Raw genomic sequence first — 22,914 nt, 5'->3', positions numbered from 1 at the left:
CTGCAGGGGCACATAAACTACGTCACTGAAGTACCAGGTAAAATTTACTCAACAGATGGTGAAATAATTCATTCTGGTAAAGATATAGGTCAAATTTTCTTCCTAACAATGCACTGCTATAACAGAAGTCAGTAGGAAAATTGGATTCTATAATTTTATAATAATCCACCTTTATAATACAAGTCAGCAGGGGAAAAAAATGGGTCAAAAAATTTTTAATGAAAAATGGCTGGAATTTCAACATATTTCCTTGCCACATAGAAAAGGGAATATCATTTAGGTTCCTATCTTTAAAAAGGAAGACTGAGAAGATTTTCAAAACAATTTTTTTTTTTTCAAAACAATTTTTTTCTTTCTTTTTTTCTTTTTTTTTTTTTTGGTCACACGACTTGCGGGATCTTAGTTCGTCGACCAGGGATTGAACCCAGGCCCTCTCAGCAGTGAAAGCGCAGAGTCCTAACCCCCGGACCACTGGGGAATTCCCAAAACAGTTTCAATTTTTTTTTTTTTTTGATTATAAATCTATAGTTTTATTAAGACAAAAACTGACAGTGTTGGTATGAAGTTTAACATTTAAACAAAAGTTTTCACAGAAACCTAACACATGCCTAAAAAGATTTTACAATGGAGTTGTAGATGCAGGTCTAAATGATGTCAAGAACTGATGGATCTCATGATCCAAGACAGCATTTTGGGTTTTAGTTCATTCTTAGGATTAAAAAAATTTGTTTTGTTTTAAAGTGAACCACTGCCCCAGTATGAAAATTTAATCTTCTCCTGAGATCAGGGCTTCAGAAATCATTCAGCTCTTGAAGTGACTCAGTGAACTTGTGCTGTCAGTGACTGAACCCTGCCACCAATGGTTTCAAAGTTCAAAAAACAGAGGCTCCAAGAGTTTTTCACCCTAAGAGCACCGGCCCTTGTCTTTGCCTACTCTCCCATCTCCTATACCACCCTCTGCCCTTCCCCAAATACTTCAGCCAGTGGCTTGGATGGAGAAGCTGATATTTATAACTTCAAAATTGGAAAAGAAAGTGTCTTCTTGTCAATTTCAAGAATTAGCACCTCTAAGACAGAATGATCTGCCTGTGTATACACTCCAATAAGACTTTTCCTCAACCAGTTTCCATCCCCCAAATGGCAGCTTTGGTAACTTCTTAACTGGGAAGTTAAGAAGTTACCAAAGCTTAATGCTTTTTGGGAACAGCATTAAGCTCAGGCAGGGAACACCTTGGCTTCTAAGTTTCAGGCATTCACAGCTTTTAAACAGTCTCTCACAGTCCTCATTTAGGTTGCCAACGACAGTTTCTGAAAGGATGAAATATTCTGGACACAGAACCAAATCATCATTAGTTGTTCTTTCCTTTCTTTCACAATTGCCCCCCAACAGGCCCCAAATTTTAACAAAAATGATCCTAACCCATCTCCCTTCTTTCCCACCCCATCCCTCCCACCCCAAATAATACACCAGAAATAGCCAAAAACTACATACATGCTACGCTGTAAAAATGCAGAGTTAACACTATTGGGAAGAAGGCTGTGGGTTGTGGAGATGCTCTTTGAAGATCTACAGTATCTTTTGCTCTCCCACATCCCATTCTGCAAGTTTTGTCCTTCATAGAAGGCCCTTTGCTTTTCTCAGCAAAGTTCAGAATGGGTTGCCTTGAAACACTGACCCTCCTTCCCCTCCACTGGGATGGGTGTGCAAACTATACAGCATGGAACGGCTTTAAAGCACCTGGGCTGCTGTAGGGCACAGAAACTATACTGGCTCTTCAAAGGACATCTTCTCAAGTCCCCTCTACGGTGTCAAGACAAGTAGAACTCCTTCTTTCCCCACTTGAAACCCACAGTCAGATGTGACAGGGGCTGGTACTCAGGACAGTTAATTCTTGTCATCTTTTTTGTCATCATCCTCCGAGGGGTAGGAATGCCACGTCAGCCTTTCCTCATAGAAGGATATGACAACCTGTGGGCACTTGACATTGGCTTCCTTGGCAGGGACCAGGTCAGCCTCATCAGAGTTTTTCCATTTCATCAGGAACATGAGTTCTCCACTGGAGTCTGTAGCTCCAATAATCCGCTCCGGTTCCAAACCCCGGGCAAAGCCTCGTGGCTTTTCTGACTCTTCTTTCTTCTTCTTTGGTTTGCTCTCCTCCCCCTTATCTTCCGCATCAGAACCAGCTTTGCGCTTGCCTCCCTCTGATTTATCTGTCTCGTGTGCTGTTTTCTGTGACTGCAGGAACTCAGCAATGAGGTCGGGGCAATCCAGGTTTTCTTCTGGCTCCCATGTGTTGTCCTCATCTGAGAACCCCTTCCACTTCAGGAGGTACTCCACTTTGCCCTTTACCACTCGACGGTCGAGAACTTTTTCCACCACATATTCTTCTTCCTCTTCTTCTAGCACCTCCTCCACTTTCTTTTTGTTTTGTTTTTTCCCCATAGTGCCCGCCAGCTTTCTGGTATAAAGGGTGACGCTGCTCAGAGCAGCGCCCACGAGCCCGAGAGGAATCGGTGCCGCGCTACCGGCGCGTCTTGTCGGGCCGGCCAGGGGAGTGGCGACCAGAAAAGCAACAAGCCGGTTGACCGCGGTTGAGCCCCTCACTGAAGCGGCGTACCGCAGGCCCCGGCCAACGGCCCTCCACAGTTTCAATTTTTTAATCCCAGGATGTTTTACAAATATTAGACACAAAAATCTACCTCTACCCTCCAAAATAATTTTGAGTCCCTGTCATAAAAGAACTATTATCAGTGCTTTATATGTGAGAGGAAAGTGGCACAAACAACCTAAAAAATGGCTTAAGAGATTTTTAGAACGACCATATTTCAGCATGGATGCAAATATGAATGCTTGAGAAAGACAAATGCCGCAACTGTGGCAAGACAAGGGTTTTCCACAATCTGGATACAACCTACTTCCCCAGCCTCACTTGCTGCCTGACTAACCGTATACTCCAGTTACCTAATTTTTCATGCCTCTGTGCCTTTGCGTATACTGCTTCCACTGCCAAGAATGCCTTTCTTCCTTTTCCCAACCCATCAAAATCATACTGCTCTCCAGGACCCAGCTTCAGTGTCACCTCAGTGTTGTCTTCCCTCACACCACTCTCCTCTATGTCCTACTGTACCTGGTGCCTATCTCTTCTGAGTTTTTTTAAACCTGACTCTTCCACTAGACTGAGACCTACTAGAGCAAAACCTTATCTTTAAATATGCTTCAGCACTCGTGTAGTGATTCGCACACAGGTGATTAATGACTTTCTTTTGAGTAGAGAAAGGCTAAATAGACATTTATTGGCTGAGGCCTAGGAATACAGAAAATGGTAACTCTTCAGAAAATTCCACTTGAAGAAACCCAGAATTCTTTTTGAAAGTTCTTATTTGTTTAGTAGGAATATATTTGTTAAACACCTACTATGTGTGTCACGTACCACAGGTAGTACTTCATATGCACCATTGTTCAGTATTTTTCTTATTTATGTATGTATGTATGTATGTATGTATGTATGTATGTATGTATGGCTGAGTTCGGTCTTTGTTGCTGCGCACGGGCTTTCTCTAGTTGCGGCGAGCAGGGGCTACTCTTCGTTGCAGTGTGCGGGCTTCTCTTGTTGTGGAGCATGGGCTCTAGGCGTGTGGGCTTCAGTAGCTGTGGCTCGCGGGCTCTAGAGCTCAGGCTCAGTAGTTGTGGCGCACGGGCTTAGTTGCTCCATGGCATGTGCGATCTTCCCAGACCAGGGCTCGAACCCGTGTCCCCTGCATTGGCAGGTGGATTCTTAGCCACTGCGCCACCAGGGAAGCCCCATTGTTCAGTATTAAATCACAGCACTCCTATAAGATAGGTTTGATTATTACTGTCATTTTATAGCAAGGAATTTGCCTAAGGATAGACAGCTAGTGAGTAAGACAGTTGAGACTAGCACCCCAGTCTTTCTAACTAAAAATTCTGTTCTTCCATAAACGACCCAGAATTGCCAAAGCAATCCTGAGGAAAAAGGACAAAGCAGGAGGCATAACTGTCCCAGACTTCAGACAATACTACAAAGCTACAGTAATCAAAAGAGCATAGTATTGGCACAAAAACAGACATATCGATCAATAAAACAGAATAGAGAGCCCAGAAATAAACCCACACACCTACAGTCAATTGATCTTCCATAGAGGAGGCAAGAATATACAACGGAGAAAAGACACGCTCTTCAGCAAGTGGTGCTGGGAAAGCTGGAGAGCTGTATGTAAATCAATGAAGTTAGAACACACCCTCACATCATACACAAAAATAAACTCAAAATGGCTTAAAGACTAAATATAAGACATGACAACATAGGAACTTCCCTGGTGGTCCAATGCAGGGGGCCCAGGTTTGACCCCTGGTCAGGGAACTAGATCCCACATGCTGCAACTAAAAAAGATCCCACAACTAAAGATCCTGCATGTCGCAACTAAAAAGATCCCACATGCCACAATGAAGATCTCACACGCAGCAATGAAGATCCAGCATGCTGCAACTAAGACCTGGCGCAGCCAAATAAATCAATCAATTAATTAAAAAAAGATATATTTAAAAAAGAGACATGACACCATAAAATTCTTAGAAGAGAACATTGGCAAAACATTTTGGACATAAATTGTACCAATGTTTTCTTAGATCAGTCTCCCAAGGCAGTAGAAATAAAAGCAAAAATAAACAAATGGGACCTAATCAAACTTAAAAGCTTTTGTACAGCAAAGGAAACCATAAACAAAATGGAAAGACAACCTATGGACTGGAGAAAATATTTGCAAATGATGCAACCAACAAGGGCTTAATTTCCAAAATATACAAACAGCTCATACAACTCAGTAACAAAAAAACAAACAACCCAATTGAAAAATGGGCAGAAGACCTAAACAGACATTCCTCCAAAGAAGACATACAGATGGCCAACAGGCACATGAAAAGATGCACATGAAACATCACTAATTATTAGTGAAATGCAAATCAAAACTACCAAGAGGTACCATACCACCTCACAACAGTCAGAATGGCCATCATCAAAAAGTCTACAGGGGGCTTCCCTGGTGGCGCAGTGGTTGAGAATCTGCCTGCCAATGCAGGGGACACGGGTTCAAGCCCTGGTCTGGGAAGATCCCACATGCCGCGGAGCGACTAGGCCCGTGAGCCACAATTGCTGAGCCTGCGCGTCTGGAGCCTGCGCTCCGCAACAAGAGAGGCCGTGATAGTGAGAGGCCCACGCACCGCGATGAAGAGTGGCCCCCACTTGCCGCAACTAGAGAAAGCCCTCGCACAGAAATGAAGACCCAACACAGCCATAAATAAATAAATAAATAAATAAAAAAAATTAAAAAAAAAAAAACAAAACCACTTGAGTGTTTAAAAAAAAAAAAAAGTCTACAAACAACAAATGCCGGAGACGGTGTGGAGAAAAGCGAACCCTCCTACACTGCTGGTGGGAATGTAAACTGGTGCAGCTACTATGGAAAACAGTATGGAGGTTCCTTAGAAAACTAAAAATAGGGTTGCCATATGATCCTGTAATCCCACTCCTGGGTATACATCCAGAGAAAACTGTAATTCAAAAAGATACATGCGGGACTTCCCTGGTAGGCCAGTGGTTAAGACTTCACCTTCCAATGCAGGGGGTGCAGGTTCGATCCCTGGTTGGGGAGCTAAGATCTCACATGCCTCGTGGCCAAAAAACCAAAACATAAAACAGAAGCAATACTGTAACAAATTCAATAAAGACTTAAAAAAAAATACATTAAAAAATAAAGTTAAAAAAAAAAGATACATGCACCCCAACACCCCAATGTTCACTGCAGCACCATTTACAGTAGCCAAGCATGGAAACAACTTAAATGTCTATCGACAGATGAATGGATAAAGAAGATGTGGTACATATATACAATGGAATACTACTCAGCCATAAAAAAGAATGAAATAATGCCACCTGCAGCAACCTGGATGGACCTGGAGATTACCATATTAAGTGAAGTCAGTCAGACAGAGAAAGGCAAATACCATATGATATCACTTATATGTAGAATCTAAAATATGACACAAATGAACTTATCTACAAAACAGAAACAGACTCACAGACAGAGAACAGACTTGTGGTTGCCAAGGGGGAGGTGGTGGAGAAGGGATGGATTAGGAGTTTGGGACTAGCAGATGCAAACTAGTATATATAGAATGGATAAACAACAGGGTCCCACTGTATAGCACAGGGAACTATATTTGGCATCCTGTGATAGACCATAATGAAAAAGAATATGAAAAGGAATATATGTATAGGTATAACTGAATCACTTTGCTGGATGGCAGAAATTAACACTATGTTGTAGATCAAGTATACCTCAATAAAATAATTTTTAAAAACAATCTGTGTTCTTAACCACTATATTATCAGAAACAAACAAACAGAAAGACAAAAACTAACATAAAATGTGCAAACTATTCGACATTTAGGGCAAACCATTTATTTAAAAGTTTTATTGCTGCTCCCAATCTTTATCTTTGTATGTTTATTCCTTTTTCATTATTGTAATAATGCAATTTTTCTTCTATCGCTTAACATTATTTCATTCACGGTTTTCTTCGAATTTACACAGGCCACATCCGTTACTTTACCACTACATTCCATGTAATAACTTAGCGGCTTGCTAAAAAGCTATCATGGTTAAATGTGAAGAAGTTAAAAAAAATTCACTGAATTTCCTATGCAAAGTCACTATCTTGGTCATACACGTGGTCTCTGATCCCAGATATGAAAAAGATATTTTCTTTAGCTAGTCCACTCAATTCAGCAGCAACATAACAAAGAAGAAAATAAGATGTAAGTTTCTTTGCAGCTGTAAAATACTAAAGAAAGTTTTACTCTTAGAGATAAAATGAAAAATAGGAGAAGCAAATTTTTTTCTCAGCAGTGAGAAATGTTTTTAGTTTTTTCATTTTATAAGGAAGAAGGAAGTAATTCTCATTACCTAGACTGATAAAACGTAGGTGAACAATGACTTCTTTGCATTTTCAGGTTGCAATACCCTTAAGGTATTTCATTACTATAAACAGAGAAATTGAGGGACCAAAGTACAAGCTGATTGCCAAACAAGGTGCCAAGATAAATTATGTGGAGATATATATATATATATATATGAATGACGTCCTAGATAACTGGTCTTCTCATAGAACTCAGTTATCATGGAGGTGATTTTGTTCTTTGAAGTTAGTCTATTCATTCATGTAGTTATACAAAGCACCAATTATTTTTCAAAGATTTACTTCTAGTGTGAGAAGATTTTCCTAACAAAAGCCACAGTCTTAAAGGGAACAAAGGCTCCACACATAACAAGAAATTACTTAAAATCATACAGCAATGCAATTTTGAGAATTATAAGGGCCCTTAGAAATTATATAACATTTACTAATTCTTTGAAAAATAAATATTGATTAATTTGCTTCTTAAGTGAAATAGGAGAAAAATACTTTATTTAGTAAGTTTAAGAAAAACTAAAGCATATACTGAAGTTTACATTATGATCAACTAAGAAGCAACTAAGAAGAACAGAGGTGGGAGGGTAGGAAGCATACTTAAAAGAAAGTGTGAGAAGAAGAAAGAAAAAAATGAATAGAAATTTTTCTGGCAAACTAAAGAACAGAAAGTGAGGAACCTCGAGGAAGATATAGAAAGGAGTTTAGGAGGGAAAAAGGAAGATTAAGAGGGCCTGAAAGAAATAAGAGATGAATAAAGAAACACAGACAAGAAGACAGTTAGTTAAATGCAATAAGGACTTTCGTTTTATTCATCTTTGCATCCCAATTCTTAGCATACGGCCTAGCACATAGCAGACACTCAATAAATGTGTATTTAACAAAATATAATAAAGAAGAGAAAGAACAGAAAAGATCAACATTATGCTTAAAAAAAATTCTATGGTTCATATGGCTATGGGTTCAAAACAAGCAACTTAAACTCATTTCTTCTGGTGTTTAGCCAAGTTAATTAACTTCTTAATTCTTGTTTTAAAAGACAAACTGTTTGAACTAGATGATCTTTAGGGTCTTTTCCTTATTCTCTGCAGAAATGGTGACCAAATACAAGTAAATGAAATCAAGGGAAGGTTCTTAAATGTTGCTTAAACCAAATCAGTGGTCAGCAGATGCAATTTATATATTTTTGTACAACAAAGGTACAATGGTCCCTTTATTGTTCACATGACACAAGCTGTCATTCAAAGAAACATCTGGATGGGTCTCAATCTCTCAGAAGAGCAATATTAGAAAAGCATTTATAAGCATTTCTGCTCCAATTTTTTTGTGGCTAGGTGTAACCTTACTGAAATGAGAAGAGTCTCTTACTCCATGGATCTCTGTATAGTATGAATGATACCAAATGATACTGGGACACTACACTACACAAAATAATACAGAAGGATACTGCTAAGGAGGAAAAGGTGATTATTTTTCCCTTTTACGAAGTAATAGAATTCTCTTCAAGAGATAGAGTGCTTTTTTTAAAATGAGGGAAATTTTTACTAGGAGAATAAGCCGTTATTTCTCCATTTTTACGGTAATTAGGAAACTGTCTAAAACTATATAAAGCAAAACAAGATAAAAACATTAAAAGAAAATGTGGCTTCATGACTTAAGAAAGATGAAGTGGAGAAGACTTCCTGTGTAAAAAAAATTTTAAATCGCACAGTAGTAATTAAAGGTAATAAAACAATAATGGGAAGTAGCGCCATGAAACTAGGGCAGGTTAATACCATTTGAGACTACTATAAAAGAACATAGAAGAAACAGATCTTCCAGAGCCACTTCAAGTTTGAACCTATGCGACTCTCTGTCTTTATTTTAGTTACACATACAAAAGTGTACACCATATATCATCAAAATTCATAATATTTCAGGGTCAGAAGACTAGGAAAAGGAATGTTCCCTGCAGGTCAAGGTTTTGATGACTGGCAAAATACTAGCAAGCTTGCATTGCAGTTTCTGAACCACACCCAGTCTGCAGTTAAATATAGAATTTAGTTTCTGGAACTATTGGTCTTCTTAACCTTCACAGTCCAAGTACTCACTGAAAAAATTGAAAGTAAAACAGAGAAAGGAAAGAGACTGAAACCAAAATCCAAGTACTAATAAACTGTCCTGGGAAGAATTCCAAAATGTGGTAAATACCAAGAGAATTAAATTACAGAAACCTCAAGCAAAATTCTAGAAACATACTTTACAAACAGATTTGTCTCTTCTATGCTGATTCTCCCAGGATGTACAACAGACTTATATAAAATGCATTTGTGTACTAGACCCAGGTCTCTAATTCAGATTACACATTCAGACTGTATATAACATGTCAGGTTAATAGCAGTGACACCAAATTTAGAGCTATGATTTAATTTTGGTTTATTACAGTATTGTGGTGGTGAAGTTATTTTTGTTGATAAAGAGTAACTTTTATCCTAAGAAACTATTTTTAGATGCTTAAATTTTGGGGGAAGAGACACCCTTAAGCTGAAATTTTTAATACTGATTCTTTGCTTGTTGGGGAGAATAATTGGGGTTAATTTTTTCGAGTTGTTTTGGAGATTGACAAAGGTTAAAACAACAACAACAAAAATGTTTTCCTTATAATTTCAGAGGGTTCTGGGCTTTAGAAATGATTTTGTTTTATAATAGCTCACTGAAGATGAACATGAAAAGAATCTAAGAGGAACAAAAAACAAATGACAGGTGTACTGTTTCCACAAAAAACAAAACAAAACCATGAAATAGTTTTAATTACAAACACACACAGCGATACTCATTTTTCCTTCATTTTCCTGGACACACCCAGATACAGACTCATCATTCAGCTACTCTGATGAAAAATAACAGCAATAAGTAACCTATATACAGAGATCTGGTTCCAAAGTGGGTACTCTTAAGCATTATACTCTATTGCTTCTACATGTCACAGGGTGCTCTTATTTATTCCTGTATCTAGTCAAAGCCTTCTTCAAGTTGTTGCTTCTCTTTCTATCTTGCTTAATTGGGCTGAAAAACCTATATATGGTGATTCGAAGGTTTCTTTCATCTTTCTCCCTTGAGACCAGAATAGGTACAATAACCAGGTCTCACGCTTTTGTGTCCCGGTCAAATATCCGAACACTCCAAAGACATACCTGTTTCCAAAGCTGAAAGAATACCCAGTCCGAATGGCAGAAAGGTTAAAAAGGAAAGAGTACATCAGAAGCTTTGATTTTAGGCCATAAGGCCTCCACAACTTCTGACCATAAACTCTGAAGACTATTCAGTTCTACTAGGTTCATCATCATCCTTTACTTCTTCACCCTGAAATGTATCCCTTCTCTCCATCCCTAGCACTTTGCCTCATACCTAGTAAGTACTTTGTTGAATAAATGAACAAAGAACAGTTAGGTCTGCTGAATAAAAATCCCATTTGGGCCTTACATTGTATTATTTGTACATGCAGGTATTTCAGACACACAATATAGATGATGCTCCTTCCCCTTGTGAATATGTAAACTACTTGAGTTAAGCCTAGCTCAGTGCTAGCACATAACAGATGCTCTATAAATAAATGATTGAATGAATAAATATTAGTCAATTATCTAATTCTATTTTGTCCATTAAAATCTAGTCAAGTCCCCTTTAAATAATAACAACAAAAATCTTTATGGAAAATTTCAAAACTACACAAATATACTATACCCATGAACCCCCATGTACCTATTATCCAGCTTCAACAATTATCAATCATTTTTCCATTTTTGTTTTCTTTCCCTTTTTACAATCTCCATATGCTCTTAAGCAAATAGAAGGTTACATCACATGTTAATCTAGTGGCATCAGACGTCAGAGTTAATAAGGGTCAAGTCCATACATTAAAAACAATAAGTGTACACCCAAATAAAAATATACCCCTCTTAGTTAATAAGGAAAACTCAAATCCATGGTTAGCTCTGTCTAAAGGTCGACATGTGGCCGGGCCACTTACTAGCTTTGTGGTCCTGGGAAGGTATTCAACCTCTTAGAGCCTTGGTTGCCTCCTTAGAAAAAGAAGAAACCAGGACTGTTATGAGGCTTAAATGTGGAGGATAAATATATGTGAAACTCCCAATACTGTACTAAATAACTGTTTCTTTAAAAAAACAGCTATACTGAGATAAAATTCACATACCCCCAAATTCACCCATTTATAATTCAATAGCTTTTAGCATATTCAGAGTTGTGTGAGCATTATCACAATCAATTTTAGAAATTTCCATCATCCCCAAAAAGAAACCCAACACTCCTTAGCCTTCACCCTCCCCTACAATATCCCTAACCTCCCCAGCCTTAGAAACCACATATCTACGTTCTGTCTCTCTATAGGCTTACTTAAACTGGATATTTCATATAAAGGGAATCATACAGCATTGTCCTTTGTGACAATAAATGTTTCTGGAACTAGATATTCTAAAAGTCAAATACGTGGTACAGACAATGCAATGAGGTCAGAGAAGTGGAAAAGGCCAAAAAAAGGGGGATCAAGATATATATATATATATACACACACATATATATATATATGTATATATATATCTACTGTAAGCCAGGCAGGCACCACTAAGATATGTGCTAGGAAATATTACTGAAGTGCTTTGGGGATGGTAAGGTGTAGGAAAATAGTATGTGTGTGTTACATGCAAACAGGTAGGTAGTTAGTGAAATTTTCCTCTGAGTCCTTCACTTTCCTCATTTAAATAGGAAGAAAGATCATCATGAGACTGAGGATGGGGAGTTTGCAGAGAGAACAAAGTGTGAAATCATTATTTAGGAGAGTGGGAAAGAATGAACCAGGAAGATATAGTATGATTGTCTGGCAGAATTAAAGACTCACTTGAGGTTCATGGTCATGAATTTAAAATGAGATCAGTCAGAAGGGTTTTAAGTTTTCTGGAGCCATATTTAGCTGCAAAAATGCAAACACACTATAAGCAAAAATGTAGAAACAGAAGAGATGAATTTAAACAGAGTATATTCTTACTCATGGCTTTAACTGTACCTACTATATTGACGACTCCTAAATCTTCATTTCTAGAGCCACTGAAACCTAGCACAGAAATCTTGAGGTGATTTCACAGTCAAAGCTCTAAGTGAAAGGAATTTAGGTAGAAAGGGAACATTTGTTCAATACTGGTTATGAGAAAGGCAGTCTATGTGCTTTACATATATTATCTCACGTAACTCTCGTAACTCTTCTCATAATAACCAACTTCATTTTACAGAAAACTGAAATTCCTAAAGATTAACATAAGGTGAAACTGGGACTTAAACCGTAAGTCTCTATGACTCTGACTTTTTACTCTATCATAGTACTTAACTCTTCTTTTTATAAATACAGTAATTGGGGTTAAGAGATATTAAATGATTTGCCCAAAGTCAAACCATTTTCTAATGGTACAGACGTTGTCTCCCAGATGAATGCTCTTTGAGCATCACCATTGCTAAACTCTCTTTTACACTTCCTGCTCTGTCATCTCTATGTTCAATCTGTAACTAGCTTAGGTTGTTCTTTTCTTCAAATTTTTTCTGATATCTATTATCTTCTATCCACTTTCTCGCCCTTTGCTATAATATTATAGTTTGGGCCCTCATCACTGATGCACAGATTACCCTAACAGCCTCCATCTATCCCTCCTCAACCCATTTACATATAAGCTAGTCACTTCTTTTCTCTGAGGCTCTTATATATAAACTATAAATAATAAGATATCCACAGTACGGAATCGTGAAGATTAAATAAGCTCACTTATCACATAGAATAATTATCAATAAGATTAATAATTATACACTGTAAAATCCTACTGAAATGTAAGCTATTATTATCTTAAGATATATGAGGGCAGACACCACAACTTACACTTATTTTACCTCGGCTCTAGGCATCTGGTATAAGTTCAAATGCATACTTAGCTGGCTGATTTCTTGCCGATCTTCCATACCCCTACTAACATTATGTAACAGACCAATCTGATCAGGTACGATCTCCTTTATGATAAAGCCTGAACACCAAAGCTATGGTATAATTAAGCCTGGTCTTATTTAATTATAGAGTGCATAGTATGACTAAGTCCTGTATAATCAAAGTAGAGATGTTCCTGATGAAAAACCCTATCTTCCGCCACAGAGAATCTCCTAACTTCATACTATCCTTTCTATGACTGTCTAACTGGTGAACTCCTATCCATCATCCATCAAAATGCAGCCAAAATGTCACCACTTTGGTAAAGTCTTCCTGACTCTCTCCTCTGCTTGCCGGCATCTCATATGATCCCATAAATTTAATTACCCATTTTCATAATACCATTAATTCCCCAGTTCTATAATTGCTTATATCATAGTACCTCCCCAAGTTTGTGAGGAAATACATTTCTGGGCAACTAAAGAGTTAATGAGAGGAAAGTTCTTCTTTATAGAAGAAGAACTCGAGCTTATCAGTGCAGAAGAAGTAAAAAAAATTGGAATATAACCATTTTGCAAACCTCTTATGAAAAAAGTGACTAGGAAAAAATCACCAGTGGATACAAAACAGTGGTTCTCAATCCTGAATGCCCTTTAGAATCACTTGGGAGCTTTTCAAATATACCTCTGCCTAGGTCCCACACCCAGAGATTACGATTCGGTTGGTCAGAGGTATAGTCTCACTGGTGTTTTTTAAAGCTCCCGGATGATCCTAATATGCAGCCAAGGTTAAGAATCACTGCCCTAAACTATGCTGTACATGGGGACCTTTCTAATAAGTGGATCAGGATGATAGCACTGAATCTACTGCTTAACCTTATAGTTACTAAAAACGGGAGACAACCAGACATTATGCATCTCCTTATACAATGTAACAGGAAGAACAAAGTACCAGTTATGTGCCAAAAAACTGAACTAGAATCTAATCAGGACTCTAGATCTAACTACCAGTCTACAGAAAATATGGGGTCATGTAATGAGACAGTAAGAGGATGTAACTGGCCAAATCTAAAATGTGGGAAAATCAACAGAGCAAAATATCATGGTCTCTTTAACAAATAAACAGCATGGAAAACGTGTGTCTGTGTGTGTATGTGTGTTTATGTATGTATAAGAAACTGTTAAAATTAAGTGACTCAAGAGACCAAATGCCATGTGTAAAAAGACATGTTTAATGAACAGGTGAATGAATGAATGAATGCTAATTAGAGAGAAAAGACCCATCATTATAAACGATGAATTATTAAATCTTGTACTTTGAAAAGCAGGGCCAGATGTGGAAAAGGATGCAGAAGCACAATAATTTTGTTATGTGAATTAGTGAAATATTTATCTGTTTCTGTCATGGTCACATAGAACATTTTCTAAAATACTTCAATGTACTTAATGTTTGCTTTTTAATTTATATTTGTATTTCCTTAAAATTTTGAGTAAAGAGAAAAATAGAAACAAATCATTATGGATCAAATATAACCACTGTTTTTCTATTAGGGATGAGATACAGTTGTTCTGTATTAGAGCTGTCCGACAAAATTTTCTGTGATGATAGAAATGTTACATATCTGTGTTGTCTAAAACTATAGTCAGTAACCATACATGACTACTGGGCGCTTGAAATGCGGCTAGTGTGACTGAGGAACTGAATTTTAAGTTTTTAAAAATTTATATAATTTAAATCTAAATAGCCACAGGTGGCCATGATCAGACAGCACAGTTCTAGATGACTATAGCTCTCCTTTCTATCTGCAATATTTCCCCCTTCCTTTTGACCTAATTAAATCACCACATCCTCTCTTATCAATACAAGATCTTGAAGCACAATGTACCTTTCCTTTCCTACTGGTATTACAATTGCAATTTTACCTTGATTTGTATGATTGTTTCATTAACTTTTGCTTCTCCAACCTGACTCTTTAGGAGGGAGTTTGCAATGTTCACTATTGTACTGCTGTCACTACAGTGACAATCAAATATTTATTAAGTAAATGTTACTATTAGATAACATCATATAGTTGAGTTTTTGTGATATATGAAGGCTTTACATTTCTCCTAGTTCTATGTGATTTGATCCAAAATTTAGAGCATCCTTTAACACGCACATAATATACATACAAAGTGGAGAGAACCGTACTATGAACCCCCAGGTAAACATCACCCAACTACAGAAATCAGTAATTTACTAATACCACTCGTTTTATACACACCACTGCCCCTGCCTTTACGCCCTGTGTTATTCTGAGGTAAATCCCAGATATCACTTCATCATATTATTATACATTTTAATACATGTTTCTAAAAGACAAGAACTCTAATTTTTATAAATGTAGCACCGTTTACATATAAGTGACCATTATCATAACCGAAACAAGAATCACTATTTATCCAGTGTTCAAATTTCTTCAACTGGCTGAAGATTAAAAAAAAAAAACACTTGAAGAAACTGAGTTATTATTCTTAGGGTCTCTCACACCATGAATCTGGTTGACTTAAACCCCTGTGGTGTTGTTTAACAGAATTTTGTTCCATATTTCCTAAAAACCTGGAGTTGGATCTAGAAATTCGATTTGATTCAGCTTCAATTTTGTTAGAAAGAATACTCTGTAGATGGTGTCTTAACATCCTCTAAGTACATAATACCTGCTTGTATATCTTTATGGGATGTTAGCAGCTATCAGTGATTATTGTCTGATAATAATGATACTCTAATCATCTTTTTTCCATTTATTAGCTGGAATTCTTCCTCAGGGAAAAAATTTCTGGTTAATCAAAGTTTATATGTGCAGAACAGGTTATATTTTAGAGATAAGGAAGCTAAAGCTCAGAATTTCTGACCTGAACAAAGTTACACAGCTGGTTAATGGCAAAGCCAAAATCAGGCTTCAGGTCTTCTGACTCTGAGTCAAACGCTCTTTTCAGTATACCATTCGATTGGTCAGATTAGATAATAGGAGAAAAAAATGTGAAGCTGGCTCAGTGTAAATATGTACATGTTTAGAATTTAAATCTAGTTTTAAACATTCAATTCCATTCTTTTCTATTATTTAAATTATTGAGAAATCACAGTATGAAAAAGTTCAATTGTTTTCACCTCTGCCTAATATATTCTTTTTCTCTACATTTTAATCTTAGGAAGTAAATACTTTTCTAATAGAAAATTACTACCTTATTGCATATAAAACTCTCCATCAAACCAAGATTCTGTAAACATTACTTACAGGTAGGAGACTAAAAGGATAATTATACTATAGGATCCACCCTAAATATATTGAACATTTCATAACCACATTTAATTAACTTATATGATTTCCAATAGGAAAGACTGAAGCTAAGGTCAAATTCAAGTTTAAAAAGTACTGAGTACCAGGACTTCCCTGGTGGCGCAGTGGTTCAAAATCCGCCTGCCAATGCAGGGGACACGGGTTTGATCCCTGGTCCAGGAAGATCCTACATGCTGCGGAGCAACTAAGCCCATGCACCACAACTACTGAGCCTGTGCTCTAGAACCCTCGAGCCACAACTACTGAGCTTGCGTGCTGCAACTACTGAAGCCCTCGCGCCTAGAGCCCATGCTCCCCAATAAGAGACCCACCGCAATGAGAAGCCCGCGCACCACAACGAAGAATAGCCCCTGCTCGTCGCAACTAGAGAAAGCCCACGCACAGCAACCAAGACCCAATGCAGACAAAAAAAAACCTCAATTAATTTTTTAAAAAATTTGTAAAAAAAAAAAAAATGTAAAGAAAAAAAAAATTGGGGCTTCCCTGGTGGCGCAGTGGTTGAGAATCCGCCTGCCAATGCAGGGGACACGGGTTCGAGCCCTGGTCTGGAAAGATCCCACATGCCGCGGAGCGACTAGGCCTGTGAGCCACAATTGCTGAGCCTGCGCGTCTGGAGCCTGTGCTCGGCAACAAGAGAGGCCGCGATAGTGAGAGGCCCGCACACCGCGATGAAGAGTGGCCCCCACTTGCCGCAACTAGAGAAAGTCCTCGCACAGAAACAAAGACCCAACACAGCCATAAATAAATTAATAAAATTTTTTTAAAAAATTTGTAAAAAAAAACTGAAAAAAAAAAAAAAAGCACCACTATGGATCAGGTACTGGTGCTAGAGTCAGAGGATATGAAATCAAAGTCAAAAACATGTACTTCTAACTTGTGGGTCTAAGCTCATTTAGGCTATACTCCTTATCAAAGAAAGTTAAGTCTCAGTGGCCTCCTACACAATTATTCAATATTTTTTATGAAAATAAGACTTCAAAGAGTCTTTCTAAAACATAATACAAAGATCTAAACTCAAAAAAATTATTCTAGTTTCTTAAATTACTGAGGACAAAAATTATATTGATAGATGCTAACTCTGGTTTTATGAATTCTCAATGGTAAGATCGTTTTATTTCAATAATACAGCACTTATAGTACTCCAAAATACTTTTCGAGATAAAACCTAGATCTCAAGTTACTTGCTTGAAATGAAAAGTGTCCAAATCTATCCTAAGTCTCTCTTTCCTAAGTTTGGGAGATCGCTCCTAGGAAAAGGAGACACGTACCTTTCCATGACAGCCAGGCACTCCTTTCTCCAGGTAAATCGACTCCCTCGTCGCAGTCGGAAGGTGCCAGATGTAGCTGAGACTGGGGGAGGCGTTTGTCTCCATTCCGGGTCCTCTATTGGAATGGGCGCGGGTCTCATACTTAGCGTAGCCCCTGAAATAAACGAAACTTTTTTGGGCAAATATCTTGCAATTTACTAAAACCAATATGACAAATATATCATGAAATCAACAATAAACTTTTGCTCCTTCACTGGAAATTGCAGGCCCAATACATTTGGTATTTATATTTTAAAAAAATTATTTGACCAAAATAAAAATCCAAGGAGACAAAAACTCTTCCTTAAAAAGTCCATCTATTTTACTTTACTTTGCTTTACTTTGCTTTACTTTACTTATTTTATTTTGCCACACTGCGTGGCTTGCAGGATCCTAGTTCCCCGACCAGGGATTGAACCTATGCTCTCAGCAGTGAAAGTGCAGTGTCCTAACCACTGCACCGCCAGGGAACTCCCCCATTATTATTTTAAATGTCTTTTTTTTTCAGTTAGTCATTTGTCTTTTATCTTTGTTTATGTCAATTTTTGAAACAAAGCTCAAAATCTATCTCTTCAGGGGAATAAGGACATACAGTCTTTGGCCCAGTGACAACTCTTAATCAGAGTATCTTTCTCTGAAAAATTTCTCTTGAAATTCCTATTTGACAGTTTTAATCTTTCTGAACAATATATCCTACACGTTCAGAACCTTTCATTACCATTCAAAACACTTCTTGTTGTTGAGAAAATGGAGCCCTTTAATCAATGTATGCAGGTAGGAGAAGAATTTTAAATGACACTAATTGTTACAAACACTTTAAAAAAAAAAAAGTCAAATATAGCATCAAAAGAAGAGATGAAATTTGATATGTTTTTAGTCTATTAACTAATTCAGATCTCCATAAGTCTACTACCTGTTAATGCTATACTATTTTTATACCTCTTGAATGTAATAAAACCAATGGAAAAAAATGTACAATTGAGATATTTTACTAAATCAGACTAGACTTGTCTCAACCTGAACTGATGATAATGCATGTATGCATATATTTCTTTCTTCATAACAGGAATTATACTCTATTTATTGTTACCTTGTAATTAATACCAAGGGTAGTGTTTCTACTTTACTACACACAGATTTGTTTCTTGATGTCCCCTTAATGGCTACATCTTTATATGTACTGTCTCATACAGATGTCCAATATTTCAACCAATCCCGATTTTCCTTTCCAAACCTGTTGTCCTGCATTCTTTCCCATCCAAGTAAATGGCATCCCTATTCTTTAAATCGCTCAGCTCAAAAATCTCAGAATCACCTTTGACTCTGCTATTTTTTCCCACCTACTATATATCTAATCCACAGGCAAATCCTGTCAATTTTATCTTTAAAATATATCCAGAATCAGACGAATTTATATTACCTTCACTGCTACCACTTTACAGTAAGCCAGCATCATCTCTCCTAAGCATAATTCCCTGGGATAGGTTCCAAGGATGGCCCTTCACAATAACTCACACCTCCTGGTAATCATGCCCCTGAATCTGGGCTGGTCCTGTGACACGTTTTGACAACATGGACATAGTTTGAGGCTAGGTCATAAGAAGCTTTGCAACTTCTGACTAGATCTCCCGGAATGCTGGTTCTGGGGGAAGCCAGCTGCCATATAAGAAGTATGACTACCCTGAGACCACGATGTTGTAAGGAAGCCAAAGCTAGCCACGTGGAGTGAAAGATGCCCAGTCTGCCTCCAGGTGCTCCTGTGAAACCCACCCAGGCACCAGACATTTGAGGAAAAAAGCCAGTTTGGACATTGTAGCTGCAGCAGACACTATGTGGAGAACTGTAGAACCCAGCTGACAGAAATAAGGCTCTAGACATACAGCCCTAATATAGTTGTGTGGTAGCCAGCTTCCAAGGTGGCTCCTAAGGATTGCCAATTCCTGGTATTCACCTCATTGTATCAGGATTAGTTTATGTGACCAATAACATATGGTAGAAGTGATGATATGCCACTTTCAGGGATTAGACTGTAGAATACACTGTGGTGTCTGTGTTGTTGCTCTGGCTCTTAGATCACTTGCTCAGGAGAAAACTAGCTGCCATGTAGTAAGAACACTCAGCAAGCCAATGGCCAGGCCCATGTGGAGGACCTGCTCTCTCTGGCCAATAGGCAATAAGGAACTGGGGCCTGCCAAGACTCATGGGAGTGACCTTAGAAGCAGACTGTCCTGCCCTGGTGACCGCAGACCTGGCTGACAGCTCGACTACAACGTCATGAGAACTCTGAGCCAGAACCTCCTTAGCTAAGCTGCTCCTGAATTCCTGACCCACAGAAATTGTGAGATAACAGATGTTTGTTGTTTTCAGCTGCTAACCTATGGGGTAATTTGTTACACAATAATATAGAACTAATATAAGGCATCACAACCACCTCCAGTTGTTTATTTCCCCAATTCCCTGACACACTGAGTATTATTAGTATAAGTGTTATTAATTATTCACATTTATAAATTTGGCAGGCAAAAAATTCTCTTTAATATATAAAGATTTCACTATTAGTAAGAATGAGCATCTTTTCCTGTTTCTGACAATTACTTCTCTTGTGAATTTACATCTTTTGTCCTTTTTTCTTTTGAGTTATTCCTCTTATTGGTGTATAGATACCATACCAATTGCTAGTCATATAGATTGCAACTATTTTTCTCCAGTTTGTCATTCATCTTTTTATTTATGATGTGTTTTGTGATCTTAATTTTTGTACAGTCAAATCTGTTAATCTGTTCTTTTATGGTCAATGCATTTTATATAACTCAGAATATTTTTATAGTTTTCACTTTTGTTTAAACTCTTAATAGATATATGATTTCCTGTCATGTGTGATGTAAAGTAAATATTTGACTTCTTCCTCAAATGGGCAAGTGTGTCACCAACACATTAGAGACCTACTGGCTTAAAAGGTGTGGCACATTCTGGCCTTCTGCCACACTGACACACAGTCACACTCGTTCATTTACATATTGTCTCTTTTTGGTACTATAATGGCAGAGTTGCATAGCTGTGACAGAAACCACACAGCTTGCAAAGCTTAAAATATTTACTATCTGGCCCTTTATAGGAAGAGTTTGCTAACCCCTGATTTAAAAAATTCCTGGCCTACACACTATGAAACTCTAAACTGAAACCTTTCTTTAGGTAGTTCAAGAAGGAGGGTTCCATTCTGCCAAAATAACTTGGCAATTAGGTCTGGGCCCAATTCAGAGTTAACAAAGTTTAGGCCTAAGAAGGAACTATGGGGCTAGAGGGTTTCAAACTCCTTGTTTTGGTACTTTTCGGAATGCAAGCAGGATTGACAGTATAATGAGGGCTCTGGAATCTACCTAAGCTAGATTATATAAACTTTATTCTACAGCCATGATAAAAGGTCCAAAACGGAGCCAAACTTGCTACCATGGCTAATAAAGACAGAGGTAGAAATGACCTGGTTAAGGCAGCCAGGTCCTCTCATCCAAGGTTTGGCTCTGGTAAAAGGATAGAGAGTTTCAGGGCTTCATTGGGTGGAGGATGAGAAATAGGTCAGTGAGTTGCTACTAGTAGGCCGTATCTGTAACTATGGCATGCTTTCTTAGAGTGATAAATGGGCACAAATAAAACAAAGAATACAAAGAATCTTAACTGAGTCATGAGGTTGAAGGAAATAAGCCAACTGATAATAACGGTTCTTCCCTGGTATTAGGGTTTATTGGTAATATAACTATGCTTCTTTACAATATCCTGTATTGTCCAGGTTTTCTATAAAAAGGAAACTTAGATGAAATAAAATTGGCCAGGAAGGAAAAGAAAGGGGGAGAGAGGGAAGGAGGGAAAAAAAGAAGAGAGAGAAGTAAGTAATGGCCTGGTTACTTTAAAAGAAATCAAGGCAATTTATGCACAGAAGGTGGAAACTCCGAATAATTTCAAACTTGTAAACATACTTAATTTGAAACATAATATTATCATATTTCTTTTGAGGTTTTTGTCTTATCCCTTTTTCTTTTTCAGTGTAGTAGTATTTAAAAATAGCACAAGAGGGAATTAATTCCCTGGTGGTCCAGTGGTTAGGACTCTGCATTTTCACTGCCGAGGGCGTGGGTTCGATCCCTGGTTGGGGAAATAAGATCCTGCAAGCCGCGTGGTAAAAAAAAAAAAAAAAAGCACAAGAAAAACTCTGGAAACACTACAACAAACAGATTTGTTCTAGAAACCTGTTCCTCTTGCTTTGGTTGAAACAGATGGAGAGCAATGAATAACCCAAGAATGGGTTCACAATTACGGAGGAACAATGTATATAAGAATTTAAATCCCTCTGAAGTAAAATACAGGCATTCTGGATTGGCTAAAGAACCCACTATTTTCTTCCCTATGCGTGTTACCTGTGTTCTCTACAGAAACGTTTTTTCTCCACATTATATCTGGGCCCCCATTAAGACAAGATTTTGCAGATTTATCTAGCAGATCTAAACCCAGAGAAAACAAAACGAAACAAAACTCTTCCTAATTTGCTGATAGATTTTAACATTTTGGTAACTGTTCTCTTTGCATCTATAATCATTTTCTTGCTTATCAGGGTTACTTTTGGGTGAGCCTTTGCCAATCAGCTAATGAAAGAATGACTACAAGCATGTTATTACTGCTCCATTCATAGACACTAGCTTCTCCAAAAGTAATTTTTCATCTTCCCCCACGTCATACACATGATTTCCCTGAGGCTCTACTCCCTGCAACAGTGAAGGGAGGAGGCATACTCTGCTCTCCAAATTTACTTCATGTGCAAACTTTGTTTAATTTAGAAATATGCAGAATCACCGCCATGAGCCAAGAGGAACTCATCAAACCCTGTCTGCTATAGTAATGTTTAAATTAGACGAGAGAGAGGACTGTTGAGCTTAATTTGATTAAATAAAGGGGCTCTTGATGTCAACCATGCTGAATTTAGTACTCACTGCTTTTTAAAAATAGGCATTTTCTTGTAAATGTTTTCATAAGAAACAAGATAAAATGTATTTGATCAGTTTCCATCAGCCTATTTTATTCATAAGCCTTGGCAGGCTTTAGGTTATGCTGGGAAATTCTGGTGATTGGTCTGTTTAGCAGAGAACTACACTGTATCTATAGGATTATCAGTAAAAATAACCTAAATATGCACTCTATTATTTTTCTTGCTGAGTCCACTAAAAGAGAGACTAAAAAAACCTATTCAAATGGATCCAGAGTGAAGAGGTTGAAAAAGAGAAGAACGTCAATCAACGTATACAGAGAGAAATGCTCTGAGCTCAGGAATAAAGGC

The 22,914-nt window shown here is 37.7% G+C and overlaps 2 protein-coding genes across 10 annotated transcripts in view; both read right to left on the bottom strand.

The window, feature by feature from the left end:
• HMBOX1 (homeobox containing 1) overlaps positions 1–22,914 on the bottom strand; it is a 181,174-nt gene that overhangs the window by 25,705 nt on the left and 132,555 nt on the right. For all 9 annotated transcript variants that reach the window (XM_061200742.1, XM_061200745.1, XM_061200743.1 and 6 more), the window contains exon 6: positions 17,553–17,706. In XM_061200742.1, the coding sequence (XP_061056725.1) occupies positions 17,553–17,706 (154 nt within the window). The remainder of the gene's footprint in view (positions 1–17,552; positions 17,707–22,914) is intronic.
• On the bottom strand, positions 1,434–2,638 carry LOC133097548 (chromobox protein homolog 1-like). Its single transcript, XM_061199466.1, has one exon. It carries the CDS (start codon positions 2,441–2,443, stop codon positions 1,886–1,888), a length of 558 nt encoding a protein of 185 aa, XP_061055449.1. The 5' UTR covers positions 2,444–2,638; the 3' UTR covers positions 1,434–1,885.

Source organism: Eubalaena glacialis, chromosome 9 (assembly GCF_028564815.1).
Source record: "Eubalaena glacialis isolate mEubGla1 chromosome 9, mEubGla1.1.hap2.+ XY, whole genome shotgun sequence".
NCBI lineage: Eukaryota > Metazoa > Chordata > Mammalia > Artiodactyla > Balaenidae > Eubalaena > Eubalaena glacialis.
Note: the sequence above shows the minus strand (reverse complement) of the source record. Positions and strands in the feature narration are given on the sequence as shown.